General features: G+C 46.2%; 1 protein-coding gene across 4 annotated transcripts in view; it reads right to left on the bottom strand.

Moving 5' to 3' along the window:
* LOC124006811 (collagen alpha-1(V) chain-like) overlaps positions 1-15,826 on the bottom strand; it is a 125,697-nt gene that overhangs the window by 63,735 nt on the left and 46,136 nt on the right. For all 4 annotated transcript variants that reach the window (XM_046316976.1, XM_046316977.1, XM_046316978.1 and 1 more), the window contains exons 3-4: positions 11,800-12,013; positions 10,203-10,365 (exon numbers count right to left, since the gene is read on the bottom strand). In XM_046316976.1, coding sequence (XP_046172932.1) covers positions 10,203-10,365; positions 11,800-12,013 — 377 coding nt within the window. The remainder of the gene's footprint in view (positions 1-10,202; positions 10,366-11,799; positions 12,014-15,826) is intronic.

The following is a 15,826-nucleotide window of genomic DNA, read 5'->3' as shown; positions in this document are numbered from 1 at the left end:
GGTCTCCTAACTATGAACGTGACAAAAGCCAACAACCTTCCCACTAGCCATGATTGGCTGAGATAATGAGTCGGCTGGACATGCCGAGAGAGGAGTTTGGATTGGTCTGCCATATACAGCTGAAGTCGGATGTTTACATACACCTTAGCCAAATACATTTAAACTCAGCTTTTCTTAATTCCTGACATTTAATACAAATAAAACTTCCCTGTCTTAGGTCAGTTAGGATCACTACTTTAATTAAGAATGTGAAATGTCAGAATAATAGTAGAGAGAATGATTTATTTCAGGCTTTATTTCTTTCATCACATTCCCAGTGAGTCAGAAGTTACATACACTCAATTAGTATTTGGTAGCATCGTCTTTAAATTGTTTAACTTGGGTCAAACATTTCGCGTAGCCTTCCACAAGCTTCCCACAATAAGGTGGGTGAATTTTGGCCCATTCCTCCTGACAGAGCTGGTGTAACAGAGTCAGGTTTGTAGGCCTCCTTGCTCGCACATGCTTTTTCAGTTCTTCCCACAAATTTTCTATGGGATTGTGGTCAGGGCTTTGTGATGGCCACTCCAATATCTTGACTTTGTTGTCCTTAAGCCATTTTGCCACAACTTTGGAAGTATACTTGGGGTCATAGTCCATTTGGAAGACCCAAGATTTAACTTCCTGACTGATGTCTTGAGATGTTGCTTCAATATTTCCACCTAATTTTGCCACCTCATGACGCCATCTATTTTGTGAAGTGCACCAATCCCTCCTGCAGCAAAGCACCCGCACAACATGATGCTGCCACCCCCGTGCTTCACGGTTGGGATGGTGTTCTTCGGCTTGCAAGTCCCCCCTTTTTTCTCCAAACATAACAATGGTCATTATGGCCAAACAGTTCTATTTTTGTTTCATCAGACCAGAGGACATTTCTCCAAAAAGTATGATCTTTGTCCCCACGTGCAGTTGCAACCGTAGTCTGTAGTTATGACGGCTGAGTGGTCCCATGGTGTTTATACTTACGTACTATTGCTTGTACAGATTAACGTGGTACCTTCAGGTGTTTGGTTAATGGCTCCCAAGGATGAACCAGAGTTGTGGAGGTCTACAAGGTCTTGGCTGATTTATTTAGATTTTCCCATGATGTCAAGCAAAGAGGCACTGAGTTTGAAGGTAGTCCTTGAAATACATCCACAGGTACACCTCCAATTGACTCAAATGATGTCAATTAGCCTATCAGATATTTCTAAAGCCATGACATAATTTTCTGGAATTTTCCAAGCTGTTTAAAGGCACAGTCAACTTAGTGTACGTAACCTTCTGACCCATTGGAATTGTGACACAGTGAGTTATAAGTGAAATAATCTGTCTGTAAACAATTGTTGGAAAAATTACTTGTGTCATGCACAAACTAGATGTCCTAACCGACTTGCCAAAACAAAAAATTGTGGAGTGGTTGAAAAACGAGTTTTAATGACTCCAACCTAAGTGTATGTAAACTTCCGACTTCAACTGTAAAAGGCTTCTGTCTATTTGAGCTGTGTTGGAAATCCTGTCGAACACATCTTTTGTTTAATGAATCGTGTAGTGAAGCTGCATAAGTGTTGCTCTCCACTTCCTGGCGCTTGAGTTTTGAAATCAATGGCATTAGAGTAATAGCTAAAGAGATGTACAAAACACCTGTCTCTGGATTACATCTTCAAACTAAGGGCAACCGTGGCATGGCATCCGTGACAGGGAGACGCATCCATCATGCATGATGATGTACACGGACGGGTAAGATAGTCTAGCATTAGCTAGCTACATTTTCAAATATTTTTGACAATACATTTTTACAGAAAGTGGTTTCAATTCAAGCTAAAGTGTACTGTTAGCTAGCTAAAGTTAGCTGGCTGGCTCCCTAGCAAATGTTAAGTGTATAATGTTAACATTCGTATCCCAGAACCGTTTGCTTTGCTAGTTGGAGCCTAATGTTAGCTAGCTGGCTGGCTGGTTTGCTCCCAGCAGCTTCATGCAGGGTGGTAATGACATGATTTGACACTATGTCCATTGTTAGCTGGGCGGCTCGTTAGCTAATGTTACTTGACGTGTGTGATCTTACACGTTGTTTACCTAGCTAGGTTAATTGTTTACCTAGCAAGCTACATGTCTTACGCTAAAATGTACAACACCCGTTGAATATGGCCGGGGTTAGTAAACGTCGGCAAAAAATAGTAATTAAATTGTTGCCAGCAGAGCTAGTTAGGCGGTGTTCATGTTATCCAGAGGTAAACAAATCATTGGCCGGAGCGTCAAGCGTGCGCTCTGAACACTCCGAGAGCGAAACGAGATGGGTGGGGCTAAAGCTTAAGAGGGTGTGAACGATGCTAAATGGGTGTGGACAAAGATACCAAAACATTCATAGGCCGTTTTCTAAAAAGTGAGTTTACAAGTTTATCAACATTCAAAGCATAATTACTTTCCCATTGTTCCTCAAACATGCAGTGTATGATATACCATTTTGTAGCTCTGAGTCTCTACTTGGATCCAATGTAAAAAAATATATAAAAAAATGTTGCTATAAAAGAGCGAATCCAGGTGGTGAGTCACATTTATACACATACACAGTATCCTCTCCAGACAGTGGCTGGTTCTCAGAGCTCAGTGAAGCTGCCGAAAGCCATGATGGGTCTATCACCTCACTTATCCACCAGACCCCCTCACCCTCCCCACACCCCTTCCCTAACTGCCTCACCCCCTTCTGCTCTTGTCGTGCTTCTGGATACGCTTTGGGTCCTCTCTCTCCTCCCCCTCTCCTCTTTGGGTACCATCCACTCCCTTCCGCCCCATTTTCTCTCCCCTTTCTCCTCCCCCCTCCCCTTTTCTTGCGAGAGAGTCACCTCCACCTCACAGGATTATGGATGGATTTTTTTTCCAGTCCGCCTCTCTGACTATGACGTTGGCCAGGAGCACTGGGGGAAGGTGGTGCAGAGGTGCACATTGGGAATGTTTGGCTTGGCCATTTGCTGAAAGCCGCAAAAGAAGTGCTGAGGGCACACTTCTACATGTGGGCCTGCTCCGATCATTAAGGGGGTTGAGAGAGGGGTTGAGGGAGGGGTGAGGGGGGGGGGGGGTTGAGTTGAAACCCAGACATCTGCCATGAATTAAGGAAATTCTCCCGGTGATCCAGGGGAGAAACTTGTCTGTCTGGGGCTAGATGACTGAACTGTGTTAAACTCAACATAAGACCATATAATATCTCATTAAGAGCGAGCAGCTAGTGTGTTCTCACAGGGTTAATTAAGCATAGTATATTCCAAAAAGGCATCATAGGAGAAGGCCAAGCGTGAATGAAGTAAGCTAACCAAACAGTAAGGTTCTTGAATATTGAATAATTCAGCCTCATTTGATCCCTTTTCAATGCGTGTCAAACCGTACCCGAGACGTCAGGCTACCGTCCGAGAATAGAAAGTCTATGAATGAAGTATGAGCCACTGAAGCTATTCGTTTGGGGACTCCACTTTTATACTGCTTCAGAAACTGCGAAGAGACGTAAAAAATACATGACACTATTCAATGGTCAACAGAGACATGAGACACTATGTACCTGAGAAAGAAAGCACACAAAGAGGACCTAATAGTGGTATTCAAAGTTGGGGTCGCAACCCCTAGTGGGAGAACTGCAGTGGGGGTATATATATTTTGAAGGCCTTTCCTGATTATTGTGTAGAAACGTTTTTTGAGAACGATAATTATTGAGAACAAAAAGTAATGTCTGGGTATATAAGCTTGGTGGTCTACAGAGGCTCTTAAAGTCTGCTTCTTTACCATCTCAGCCACCATCACTGTAGTCTTTGGTCCTGCTCTACAGACTAGTTCTAAGGACCTTGGTGAGTGATGCCATTTATCATCCGTTTAGGTGGCTAACTGTTTCAAAGCACAAGACGAAAATGTACTTTTACAGGTATTTTTTTTTACAAGTTCCTGAAAGTAAAACAAAGTTAGCCAATATGTCAGCTACAGTTAAGAGTTATGACTTCAGCTTCACGACTGAGAGTCCACTGTTACAGTGGCTCTGCAATAAGGGCTAACGATAGAGAAACAATCAAACGGGAGCCTCGTGGAGTCCCGATGGAGCACATCACCGATCCCCACACTGCAGGACATAGAAAAAGGAGTTCAAAGTCTGGGCATCTGCACCTGTGTGAGGAACTCCTAACTGACCCCACTGGAAAAGTGATGGGGTGAGTTGCATGCACACCAAGTGGAATTACATATGTATGTTGTATAGTTCATTTCATGTTTTTTTCCCTCTCGCTTGTTGACCTTCGGGACGAGAACCGGAGCCGGACCATCTATCACTGACAAATCTTCTTGATAGGAATTCTGCTAACTCACCTGTCAGTTGTCAGTCTCTGTAGAGGGAGTACCTGGAACTGCAATTACCTTGATCCCCATATCTCTATTTCTATCTGTGTTTTGTTTACCTGACGAGAGGCTATGAAATGCAGGACGGACCAAAAGAAAGTGAAGAATGTGAAAAAGAGGAAACAGGACATGGGAAACTTCTTTTAGCTCTGTAATAATCTGAAATGAATCCTCTTAACGAGCATCATGGGTTCCTGTGGTTTACTGCTTTTTCCTGGCTCACAGCACTGCTGCCACAGGAGCCCTACACCTCACCCCTGTCTGTCCCTGGCCCTACCCCATTCACTTCACCTGTCTCCCTCACAGGAGCCCTACACCTCACCCCTGTCTGTCCCGGTTTATACCTCCATCCCCCTACTGTCTCACCCCAACCCTAACCCTTATTTCTACCTTCCTGCTGCCTCTGTTGACTCCTTTGTGCCGCCATACCTGCAGCCTACCTCTCCTTCTACCTCCGCCCTCCCCTGTCTTTCCCTCAACCCTCCCTCTATCTTTACCGACCCCTTGTCTTTTCCTTTCCTCTCCTCTCCTGCTCTACCTCCCCCTTAGTACTCCTCCCCCTGTCCAGCCACCCTCTTCCTGGGACAACCTATCAGCAGCACCATGGAAACCTCTGGATGATGTCACGCATTATGGCCACCGTTCAAAGGCTGACATCAGTGGAGAGAGAAGAGAACTCCTCATTCTTTCCAGGTCCTGGACCAAAAACCCGTCACATTCTTACCTATGGCTAGCCCTCTCTTTCTCCACCTCGGTCTCTCTTGACCTCTTGGTCTCGCTCTCCTTTTCTCTCACTCTCTCTCTGCACCTCTGTGTCTCTCTTTCTCTCTGTCACCCTCCCCTTTTCTATGTCTCTGTACTCATTCTCTTTGTCTATATTGCCCTTTTTTTGGAGGATCAATATGTTACTTATTGCCAAAATAGACAGTTGTTGAGAGAGTAAACGGTTCCCCATTAGTTCTGACTGAACTTTCACAAAGTATAAAAATTCAATTTGTGTCTGCCAACAGAGTCCTGTGCCCCATACATCCATCCACCCCTCTCTCCCTCAGTCTCTCTCTCCTTCTCTCTCTTCCTCTGCCCACGTACTTTTCCTCCCTCTTCTGTCCTCTCCTTCTTTCTGCCCCCCCCCAACCCTTTCTCTCTTATCTCCCCCTCTCTCAACGTCCCTCCCTCCTTCCTCCCCTACCTCACTGCCTGTCTCTGTCCCAGTCCCGTAGAGAAGACCGAGAGCTTACAGACTGGATCACATCTGTCCTGTCTGTATTGGCTCTCTCTCTCTCTCTCTCTCTCTCTCTCTCTCTCTCTCTCTCTCTCTCTCTCTCTCTCTCTCTCTCTCTCTCTCTCTCTCTCTCTCTCTCTCTCTCTCTCTCTCTCTCTCTCTCTCTCTCTCTCTCTCTCTCTCTCTCGCTCCTCTGTGGCCACAGCCATTCATTCCACATAATGTTGTTTCCTGTCTACCTGCCTGGCTGCCAGGGGATGGGCCTTATTATCCCAGGTTTATCTTGGCACAGACAATGGGAAACGACAGCGTTTAAGATCCGGGGACACGGTCTGCCGACGCCCTCTAAGAGTGTCTCTTTCTCTCTCACGCACACAGACACACAAGTGCACTCAAACGCATACAGACACATAAATACACACACACACACACACACAAACATGCATAAAACGGACACACGCACGTGCACACGCAAAATATGAAAATGAATTCTGGTGAATTACTCTTCCTGCAGGGCGAATGATAATTGCATAAAGGTTGAATAAATATGACACGGCCACGACTACAGTACTCTATAACTATATAGCCAGATACTGCATCACACTGGCACTGTGAACGATGTCCTGCAACGTCATCGTAAACGGTACTACTAGCAAAGAGAAACGTCAAATGTGTTTTCCCTTGTTTTCCTGCTCGCCCACCTCTAAGCCGTAACCTCTGGCAGCCCATCAGACTCAAGTCAAGTAAGGGAACAGGGAGTGTGGGAGAGAATGGCGAGAGAGAATAAGTAAAGGAGAGAAAGGGGTAAGCACCATATACTCTATAACTATGCAATGACTCTATAGCTAGATACTGTATCACATTGGCGTTGTAAAATGATGCCAGGCAGTATCCTCGTAAGCGGTACGACTCGCAAACCCATACACTCACAGAAATGCCACAGTCACACACAGTACGGCACTTAAACATAACATAAGCACCCGCTCTCAAACCACCACGTGTCAATGTCAACAACCGAACCACGAACCTCTCCAACATAGCTGCCACTTTACAGCGGTATGTACAGAGCAGGCTCCGCCTCCTTGGGAAGCCTCACAGGCAGACAACAACATTATTGTTCATAATAATTCCTCTATTCACAGGGGTTAGATAGAGACTCTCTCGTCGCTCTTTCTGGCTCTCTTTTTATTTCCACCTCTCTCTCTCTCTCTCTCTCTCTCTCTCTCTCTCTCTCTCTCTCTCTCTCTCTCTCTCTCTCTCTCTCTCTCTCTCTCTCTCTCTCTCTCTCTCTCTCTCTCTTTGATGTTTTATTGCTTCTCTCTCACGGTAAATAGATCTCTTTCTAAATCCCTAGCTTCAGAAATCGTGACAGAAGCCTATTTCGGGAAACTTTCTGGCGATATACAAGGAAATGCTGAGAGCCAGACTTCTCTTTTTTTTACGTTTTTATATTCCAATCCAACCCCCTCCCCTCTGTCCGATCCCCCCCACATCTCTCTCAACTCTCCCTTTCTCTCTTGTCTTTTTTGTTCTCCGTGCCTCCTTACACGATTGCATTTACATTTGAGTCATTTAGCAGACGCTCTCATCCAGAGCGTTCGTTTTAAGATCGCTCGGCGAGACAGCCACATTTCACAGTCGTAGTCAGTACATTTTTCCTCAAGATGTGAAACTGGAAATGTACAGGAATCTGACCAATTGAATTAAATGGCCCTGCCACTGAAATCAAATGTGTTTTCCTTTGTTTTCCTGCTCACCCACCTCTAAGCTGTAACCTCTGGCAGCCCATCAGACTCAAGTCAAGTAAGGGAACAGGGAGTGTGGGAGAGAGAATGAGTAAAGGAGAGAAAGGGGAGAGGGGGAAGCATAATTTGGAAACTATGTGGCATATTTTCCATTTTCTGTGAGTGCTAGAAGCCTGTGCCGTCTCCGAACTGGTCTGGCAGACACACAGCATCGGGAGGGAACGTTTGAAACATCTTTCACAAAATGTCCGCCTGTTCTGTTACCAAGTTAACGGTCAGGCTGTTGTTGTGGCTGTTGTTGTAGGAAGGCTCCTATAGGCTCCAACGAGAAGGAGTTAAAAACCCAGGAGCGGGCGCACACACACACACACACACACGTTCTCTCTGGCGAAAAACAGACCGGGCTAAGGGGGTGCGTGCTGGGTCTTTGTGACTTACGACCAAGTTTTAATGTCACATGCACAAGTACAGTGAAATGCCTTTCTCGTCAGCTCTAACCCCAGCAATGCAGTAATAAATAACAATGTAATACAACAAAAATAACAAGGTAGAACAAAAACACACAAAATAATAAGAAATAGGAAACAAGAAGAACACGATCAAGTAGGTCAGCATACTCTATGCAAGGTCAGTTCCAGCACCGTATTTACAATGTGCAGGGATACTGGATCGATAGAGGTAGATATGTATAAGGGTAAGTGATACAGTATCGAGCTATAGAGTCATTGCATAGTTATAGACCACCCATACGTAGAATGTATGCACACATGACTGTAAGTCGCTTTGGATAAAAGCGTCTGCTAAATGGCATATATTATTATTATTATTATTATAGAGCACTACTGTCACGAGTCATTTCTGTTTGAGCTTCTGCTTGTCAACAGGAAGAAGGAGTACGGATAAATGATCTGATGTGACAAATGGCGGACAGGGGGAGGGCCTTGTATGCTTGCGTGTGGATAGAATAACAGTAGTCTAGGACTTTATCGCTCCTGGTGGCGATGGAGACGTGTTGATGGAAGTTGGGCATCACGTGTCAAAATGACGCGGGATTAACATCGCCGGCAACCAGAAAAGCAGCCTCTGGATGTATGTTTTCCTGCTTGGTTATAGCCTCGTACAAGTTTGTTAAGTGCCAGCTTGTTATTGTCTTGTCCTGAGATGGAATGTACACAACAGTCAAGATAACAGTTGAAAAGCAGTTGAAAAGCATAGACCGCAGGTTAACAAAAAGCGTACACCGACACTATAATCCCTATATAACTACTCATCAATCAAATACGTGACGTATCTTTGGACTATATGAAGTGGATCTTAGAAGTTGTTTACCGAGGCAGCCCAATCTGTATCTTTTGCACAATTATTGGACTAAAATCTGATCTGATTGGTCAAAAGACCAATTAGTGGAAAAACAGATCAGAATTGGGCAGTAAGTGTAAACACAGATTATAAAGTGCATCCCATATGAGCTGTTTTATGCCACATCCTCCTATCCCTCGTTCCACGCCAAGCCCAGGGGAATCCAGAAGGAGTGACGTCGTAGTTGTCCTCCAGAGAGAGCAGTGGAGGTCAGAGGTGAGTTGGAACAGCATCAGTCCTGTCGGTCAGAGCTCCCGAGTGGGGCAGCGGTCTAATGCACTGCGTGTCAGTGCTATAGAGGCGTCACGACAAAACCCTGGTTTGATACCGGGCTGTATCACAACCAACCGTGATCAGGAGTCCCATAGGGCAGCACACAATTTGTCCGGGTCAGTGGAGGGTCTGGACGGGGTAGGCCGACATTGTAAAATAAGAATTTGTTCTTAACTGGCTTGCCTAGTTAAATAATGGTTAAATAAAATAGAAAGTCAGACTGTGTTTAATTATTATGGAGCGCTTCGCTCCGAATCCTCTTTATACAAGCACATGGATTAACCAAGCACTGGGACAGTAGAAAGACTGTGGGGTGCGTGTTTGATTTCAATTTGGAAGGGGGGGGTGTGTGTGTGTGTGTGTGTGTGTGTGTGTGTGTGTGTGTGTGTGTGTGTGTGTGTGTGTGTGTGTGTGTGTGTGTGTGTGTGTGTGTGTGTGTGTGTGTGTGTGTGTGTGTGTGTGTGTGTGTGTGTGTGTGTGTGTGTGTGTGTGTGTGTGTATTTTTCTTTCGTCCTTTTCAAGGGCCGTTTAAAAAAGAACAAAAACACTGCTGACATTAGCAACAGTTGGATCCCTTCCTTCGCCACTTCGTTATAAAACAAATGAACAATCAAATGTTCAAAAAGAACACACCACTTCATTTTTATCGCTCTCCCGTCTCCATTCTCCATCTCTGGCAAAAGCAGCAGTGTTTCATCATGTGATTCTTGTTAGGTCTCTCCAGCTTTGATAACCCCAGGGTCTGGCTGTCACTTATCTCCAAATCATTAACCTCTCTCTCATCTCCAACCACAAAGCATAGCTTAAAGAGCGAGGGGAAGGAGGAAGGGAGGAAGAGGGGAGGTGAACCAAATCTCCACCATCTGACTGTTAACGCCTCCCTTGGTGTACACAAAGATGTGGCAGTGAGTTTAGATGGAGAGAAATGAAGAGAGAGAGATAGAGAGAAGGGTTGGGGGGGTCAGTTGCTCAGACTACATACACAGCTATACACAGTATAGAATGAATATAGAATGAGTATAGAGTATAGAATGAAATCCAGAATGAAACTCCAGACTAAAAACCTCCTGGCAGAGATGACGATCTCCAACTGGCAGAGACGCAGATCTCCTCACGCCGACTTAAGGCTTATAGATCACAAATCAATCAATATCCCCGTCAATCAATAGGACTAAGGCCGAAGGGCCATTTGGAGAAGATAGCTTAAGGCCTACCTCAAAGACTTCTTCATCGAGTATTCTAGTTCCGAAGACCACAATTCCTTTGGTGTCGATGATGGGGTGTGGGCTCCTGGACAGTTTCTGCGTGGTCTTCTTTTTACAGTCCAGGATGACGGTGATGCTCTGTTTGTGGACACTGATGGCCACTCGGTGCCACCTGGGAAGAGGGACAGAAGGTTAGCGCTCTCTCTCTCTCTCTCTCTCTCTCTCTCTCTCTCTCTCTCTCTCTCTCTCTCTCGCTCTCTCCCTCACACTTCACTACAGTTCTACCTACTTTGAGATGGACAAAGGGTTGACTCACACACACCCGTTGCACTACGATACAGTTGCTGGCTGTAGGACTTGTGATATGCTGATATTATAACCATACAGAGGTATAAGGGCGTTTTGGTCAAGGATATGGATGGGTTTAATGCCTACACATCCCAGGCCACTGAGGCACCCAGCGCTCAGATACTGTTCATCTGAGGTTGTGTTTAGATAATAAATGACGTGTTACACAGACAGACAGCAGACCAGGATAATGAACACGTGTGACCGAGCACCTGCACACAACTAAATCCCCACAAAGGTTCAACCGCCAGACTCGTCAAAGCGAAACACACCTGCGCCCTGATTACAGAGAAGCAAGCAAGCAGCTAAACTGAGAGCACATCACATTTGTTTGTTTCAGTGGTCCTCTGTAGCTCCGTTGGTAGAGCATGGCGCTTGCAACGCCAGGATAGTAGGTTCAATTCCAGGGACCGACTGTATGTAAAAAATGTATGCACACGTGACTGTGAGTCGCTTCGGATAACAGTGTCTGCTAAACGGTGTGAACCTTATTATGATATCATATAATAACAGGGGCTAGTGTGATATAATCCAGCTGTCTCAAGATGTCCTTTGGCTGGTGGACCATTCTTGATACACACAGAAAACTGTTGAGCGTGGAAAAACCAAGCAGTGTTGCAGTTCTTGACACAAACCGGTGCGCCTGGCACCTACTACCATAACCCCGTTCAAAGGCACGTCAATCTTTTGACTTGCCCATTCACCCTCTGAAAGCTACACATACAGTACACAATCCGTGACTCAATTGTCTAGGCTTCATCTACACTGATTGAAGTGGAGTTAATTAGTGACATCAATAAGGGATTATAGCTTCCAGCTGGATTCCCCTGTTCAGTCTATGTCATGAAAAGAGCAGGTAGGTGTTCATAATGTTTTGTACACTCAGTGTATGTGTACACGACCACTCAAATGTGATTGGATTTGATTTAGGCAGAGTAATAACGTATGCACCAGGCCTACTATGGTTTCTTTTATTGTATGGTATCAGACAAGGTTAACCTGCCTGCTGTTGGCCAGGTCGAGTCCTCTGAAGAGGGGATAGTTTGACTATGAAGTACTATAGTGTACTATCTAATGACATAGTAATACTATGTGTGGAATGAGGTGAGCCTACTTTCTGTCGGCTAGGTTGTGTCCTACGAAGGGGGTGGGGGTGGGGTACTTTCGTATAGTGTGCTAAACAGTACAGTAGAACTTTAGGGTATTATATGTCAAAATATTAGACAGGTGAACATACTAATACTGATGTAATACGTACTTTCCGTCAGCCAGGTTGAGTCCTCTGAAGAGAGGGTAGTCCTCTGGGCTGGGTTTGCCTGTGTGGTCCTCATACAGGAAGACAGGGGAGCGTCCCACCTCTACCCCCAGCTGCTGGATGCCCTGCTCGTTATACACAGACAAGAGGAAGGACTGGGAGCCCTTCTTAGGCTTCACCGTAGCCAGGATGGAGAAGTCCTCAGGGAACACGTCAGCTGGGGAGGGGGGGAGAGAGAGAGAGAGAGAGAGAGAGAGAGAGAGAGAGAGAGAGAGAGAGAGAGAGAGAGAGAGAGAGAGAGAGAGAGAGAGAGAGAGAGAGAGAGAGAGAGAGAGAGAGAGAGAGAGAGAGAGAGAGAGAGAGAGAGAGAGAGAGAGAGAGAGAGAGAGAGAGAGAGAGAGAGAGAGAGAGAGAGAGAGAGAGAGAGAGAGAGAGAGAGAGAGAGAGAGAGAGAGAGAGAGAGAGATAGAGAGAGAGGTTATAATACACCAGTTTGTGTAACATGCTGAAAACCACACACCTGCCTGGGTTCCAAATGTACAGTCCATCAATAAAATGGTGTGCTGCACTGAAACTGTACTATCGTAAACCTTCAAAGGCACACAGTCCAGAAATGGCAATGTACTGAACCAGACAGAGGAAACAGGGGAGGATGATAAACACGGGACAGAGGAGACGACAAAGTCTGGGACAGAGGAGACCGGGGAGACATCGTAACAACGTCTTGGAGCGTCTAAAGCAAACAAGAGCTCTCTCCAACCCTCCACCACTGCCCAGAGTACTGAACAGATACACCACAGAGATGGGAGGGATGGAGATAAGTCTGGAAGAGAGAGAGAGAGAGAGAGAGAGAGAGAGAGAGAGAGAGAGAGAGAGAGAGAGAGAGAGAGAGAGAGAGAGGACAGGAAGGACAGGAAGGAGTACACGGTAATGAGAAGAGCATGTGGTCCCTGGGTGGCTGTCGAAAACACTTTCCCACTTTCCCAAACCCCTCTCCTCCTCTCCAAGACCTGATCCATACACCAGACATAGCGACTGAGACGGGGCGCAAGAGGGACTAAAGGAGTACTTACAGTACAACAAAACACATGGGATAAACAAAAGTGAAAAAAGGGGAGGGGGGGGGACTCTCACCCTCTTGAGGAGCACCCGCCTCCCACTTACCTTCATCCCTCTCTCCATCACCCCATCTGCACGCCTAGTTTAACCTCTCCCTCCATTTTGTGAAAGCCAGCCACATCTGTGAGACATATGGCCCGAGAGCAAGGCCTTGTGGGACAATCTCAGCCCACCAACAAGGGGGGGTTGCTTGCTTGCTACGGGGCCCTCACATACACACTCATGTTTAGTTCAGTCACCGCTCATCGCTCCCACGACTAGAGAGCTGCTTTTGTTTGAAGGGGAAATGAGAGAAGCAGCCTGCATGATTAACCATCATGACTGAATGAAGTCTTAGCATGTCAGTTGTTTTAGCAGAGTGGGTTTCTAACTTCAAAAGCAGAATCTGAGAGTGGAGCGACATTTAAGGGGTACTACTAAACTAGCATATTTTGGGGGGGGGGGTAATATATTTGCTCATTTAGACTGAGGCTGAGGTTAGTAAATTCTGCAGTTGAGAAGTAAAATAGTCGTATAGAGTTGGATACATCTCTCCGTTTATTTTCTAAGCTGACACTTTAAGGAACTCCAGACTAATAGCTCCTAGTCTGGGAAGGGAAGATCTTTCCAGAACATTTGGACCAGACAGTAAAAGAGAAGCTAGAACCGGGGCTGTGGTTGCTGTGGTTTTGTAGCACCTCACAGGCCCTAACCCCCTCCCCTAGTAATGGAACCCAGGCTGTGGTCAACCGTGGAAACTCAGCATTAAAGCGTCTCTGAGACAGACAGCCAATCAGAGAGCTTCGGAGGATAAGGCGCCGTGACTTCGGAGCAGTGGGTAGGTTCTGGAGCCTGAGGTTAGGAAGGAGCAGAAAGTCACTGGAGAGAGAGAGAGAGAGAGAGAGAGAGAGAGAGAGAGAGAGAGAGAGAGAGAGAGAGAGAGAGAGAGAGAGAGAAGGGGGGCGAGGAAAGAGGAGTGGAAGGAGCTCTAGTCACTGATGGAAAAGTCTGGTTCTCATCATTTTCTCTTTTCTCCACTGTCAATCTCTCTCGTTCGAGCTCTATCTGTTTCTCTTCCTCCCTCAGTAAAGACAGAAAGACAGGCGTATAATATCTTCATGCAGTGTCCACGCGCCTTGGCGGTGCATTCCTTCCTTCTGGTGGTCCTTCTGTAGCTCAGTTGGTAGAGCATGGCGCTTGTAACGCCAGGGTAGTGGGTTCAATTCCTGAGACCACCCATATGTAGAATGTATGCACACATGACTGTAAGTCGCTTTGGATAAAAGCGTCCTCTAAATGGCATATATTTTATTATTACATTCCAGAGGAATTCTCTTGGGCTCAGAGGGAGAGTTCTCGGCAGCCGCTTGAGTTTGAGTGACAGACGCTTTGAGAGCCAAGCAGAGCAGAGCAAGACACGAGAAGAAGAGAGATAGGCAGGTGAGAGCAGGCTACAGTAAGAGTTGCCAACTTGCCACTGGTGCATTCCTGTACCACTTAGCTCAGCTGCAGAAAACTAGAAGAGAGGGGAGGAGGAAGAGAGCAGCACAGGGTGCGGCAACATCGGGAGCGCTCGCTCATGAGCGGAACGATGAGACGTCCATTGACATCATTCAGCAGACGCTCTTATCCAGAGCGACTTACCGGCGAAACCCTGGTTAAGTGCCTTGTTCAACGGCACACAGACAGATGTTTTAACCGGTAGGCTACATGCCGCGCAGAGTGACAGAATAGTTTTAGGGTGACAAAAAGAGATGAGAAAGAGAAAGGGGGAGACAGAGAGAATGTAGAAGGCTGGGTTGACTCATTCCTTATTACCACATGAACACAGAATTCTTTATTTTCCGAAAGGGCACTGTTACACGACGGGGGGCTGCAGTCACTGGGCTGAAACGTTGATTCCCGTTCGCTTGGCACGGAGTTGGCTCTCAGCTCCGCTGTGTTTATGAACCGTCTCCTCTCCTCCTTAACTCTAGGGACCTTTCACCCGGCTGTTACCGTGGGGACTGACATGGCTTCAGAGCACTTTCACCATGAGAGGGATCCAACTAGTGGCAGGAGGAGGAGAGGAAAAGGAGGAAGGAAAGTGGAAGAGAGAGAGAGAAAGGGAGAACAATTTCATATGTCTGAGCCAATTCTCCTGTCTCTCTTCGGCTGTTAATAGATATGGTTATTACAGGCTCCTGTGTTCAAGAGGAATGTCCTCCTTCCTGACCCCCTGACGCCCACACTGGGCCACCGTGGGACTGGATGACCCCTACTGCAGACTGTACGCATAGGTGTGTGTGTTTGTTTAACTGTCCTTCTGGGTACCAGACATTTTGCCGGTCACCACAAGGAAAAATGCTATTTTAGGCTTAGGGGTTAGGTTTAGGATTAGGGGTTACAGTTAGGTTTAGGAGTTAGGGTTAGAGGTTACAGTTAGGAGTTAGTGTTAGGTATAGATTTAGGGTTAGGGTTAAGGTTAGGGTTAATGGTTAGGTTAAGGTTCAGGTTAGGGTTAGATTTAGGGTTGAGGGAAAATAGGATTTAGGATGGGAATCAATGATTTGGTCCACACAAGGATAGCAATACAAAACGGTGTGTGTGCGCGTGTGTGTGAGAAAGAGAGAAAGAGAAAAAGAGGGAGAGACTAGAACTACTGGCAATGATTTACTATAAAGCAAATGATTGGTTCCCAAATGCTGTCTAAAATTGGGTATTTTTCCACACCATGAGGATAACTGGTGCCAGGCCTGTCAGTAAGTGTGTGATACAGAATGTGTGTGTGAACGTGTCTGAGAGAGAGGAGGGTGGTGGTGGGAATGGTAAAAGTAGCAGCAGCCACAGTACTGGAGCCGGTGGCAAACAGGCTGGTTTACCCTGGCAGTGCCACCTACCTACAGCGTCAGACAGGGAAAATCTGGAAAAGACCTCAAAGACAGAGGCTCTC

This window comes from Oncorhynchus gorbuscha, linkage group LG20 (genome assembly GCF_021184085.1).
Source record: "Oncorhynchus gorbuscha isolate QuinsamMale2020 ecotype Even-year linkage group LG20, OgorEven_v1.0, whole genome shotgun sequence".
NCBI lineage: Eukaryota > Metazoa > Chordata > Actinopteri > Salmoniformes > Salmonidae > Oncorhynchus > Oncorhynchus gorbuscha.
The sequence above is the reverse complement of the archived record's forward strand: the minus strand, read 5'-3'. Positions and strand labels throughout refer to the sequence as shown.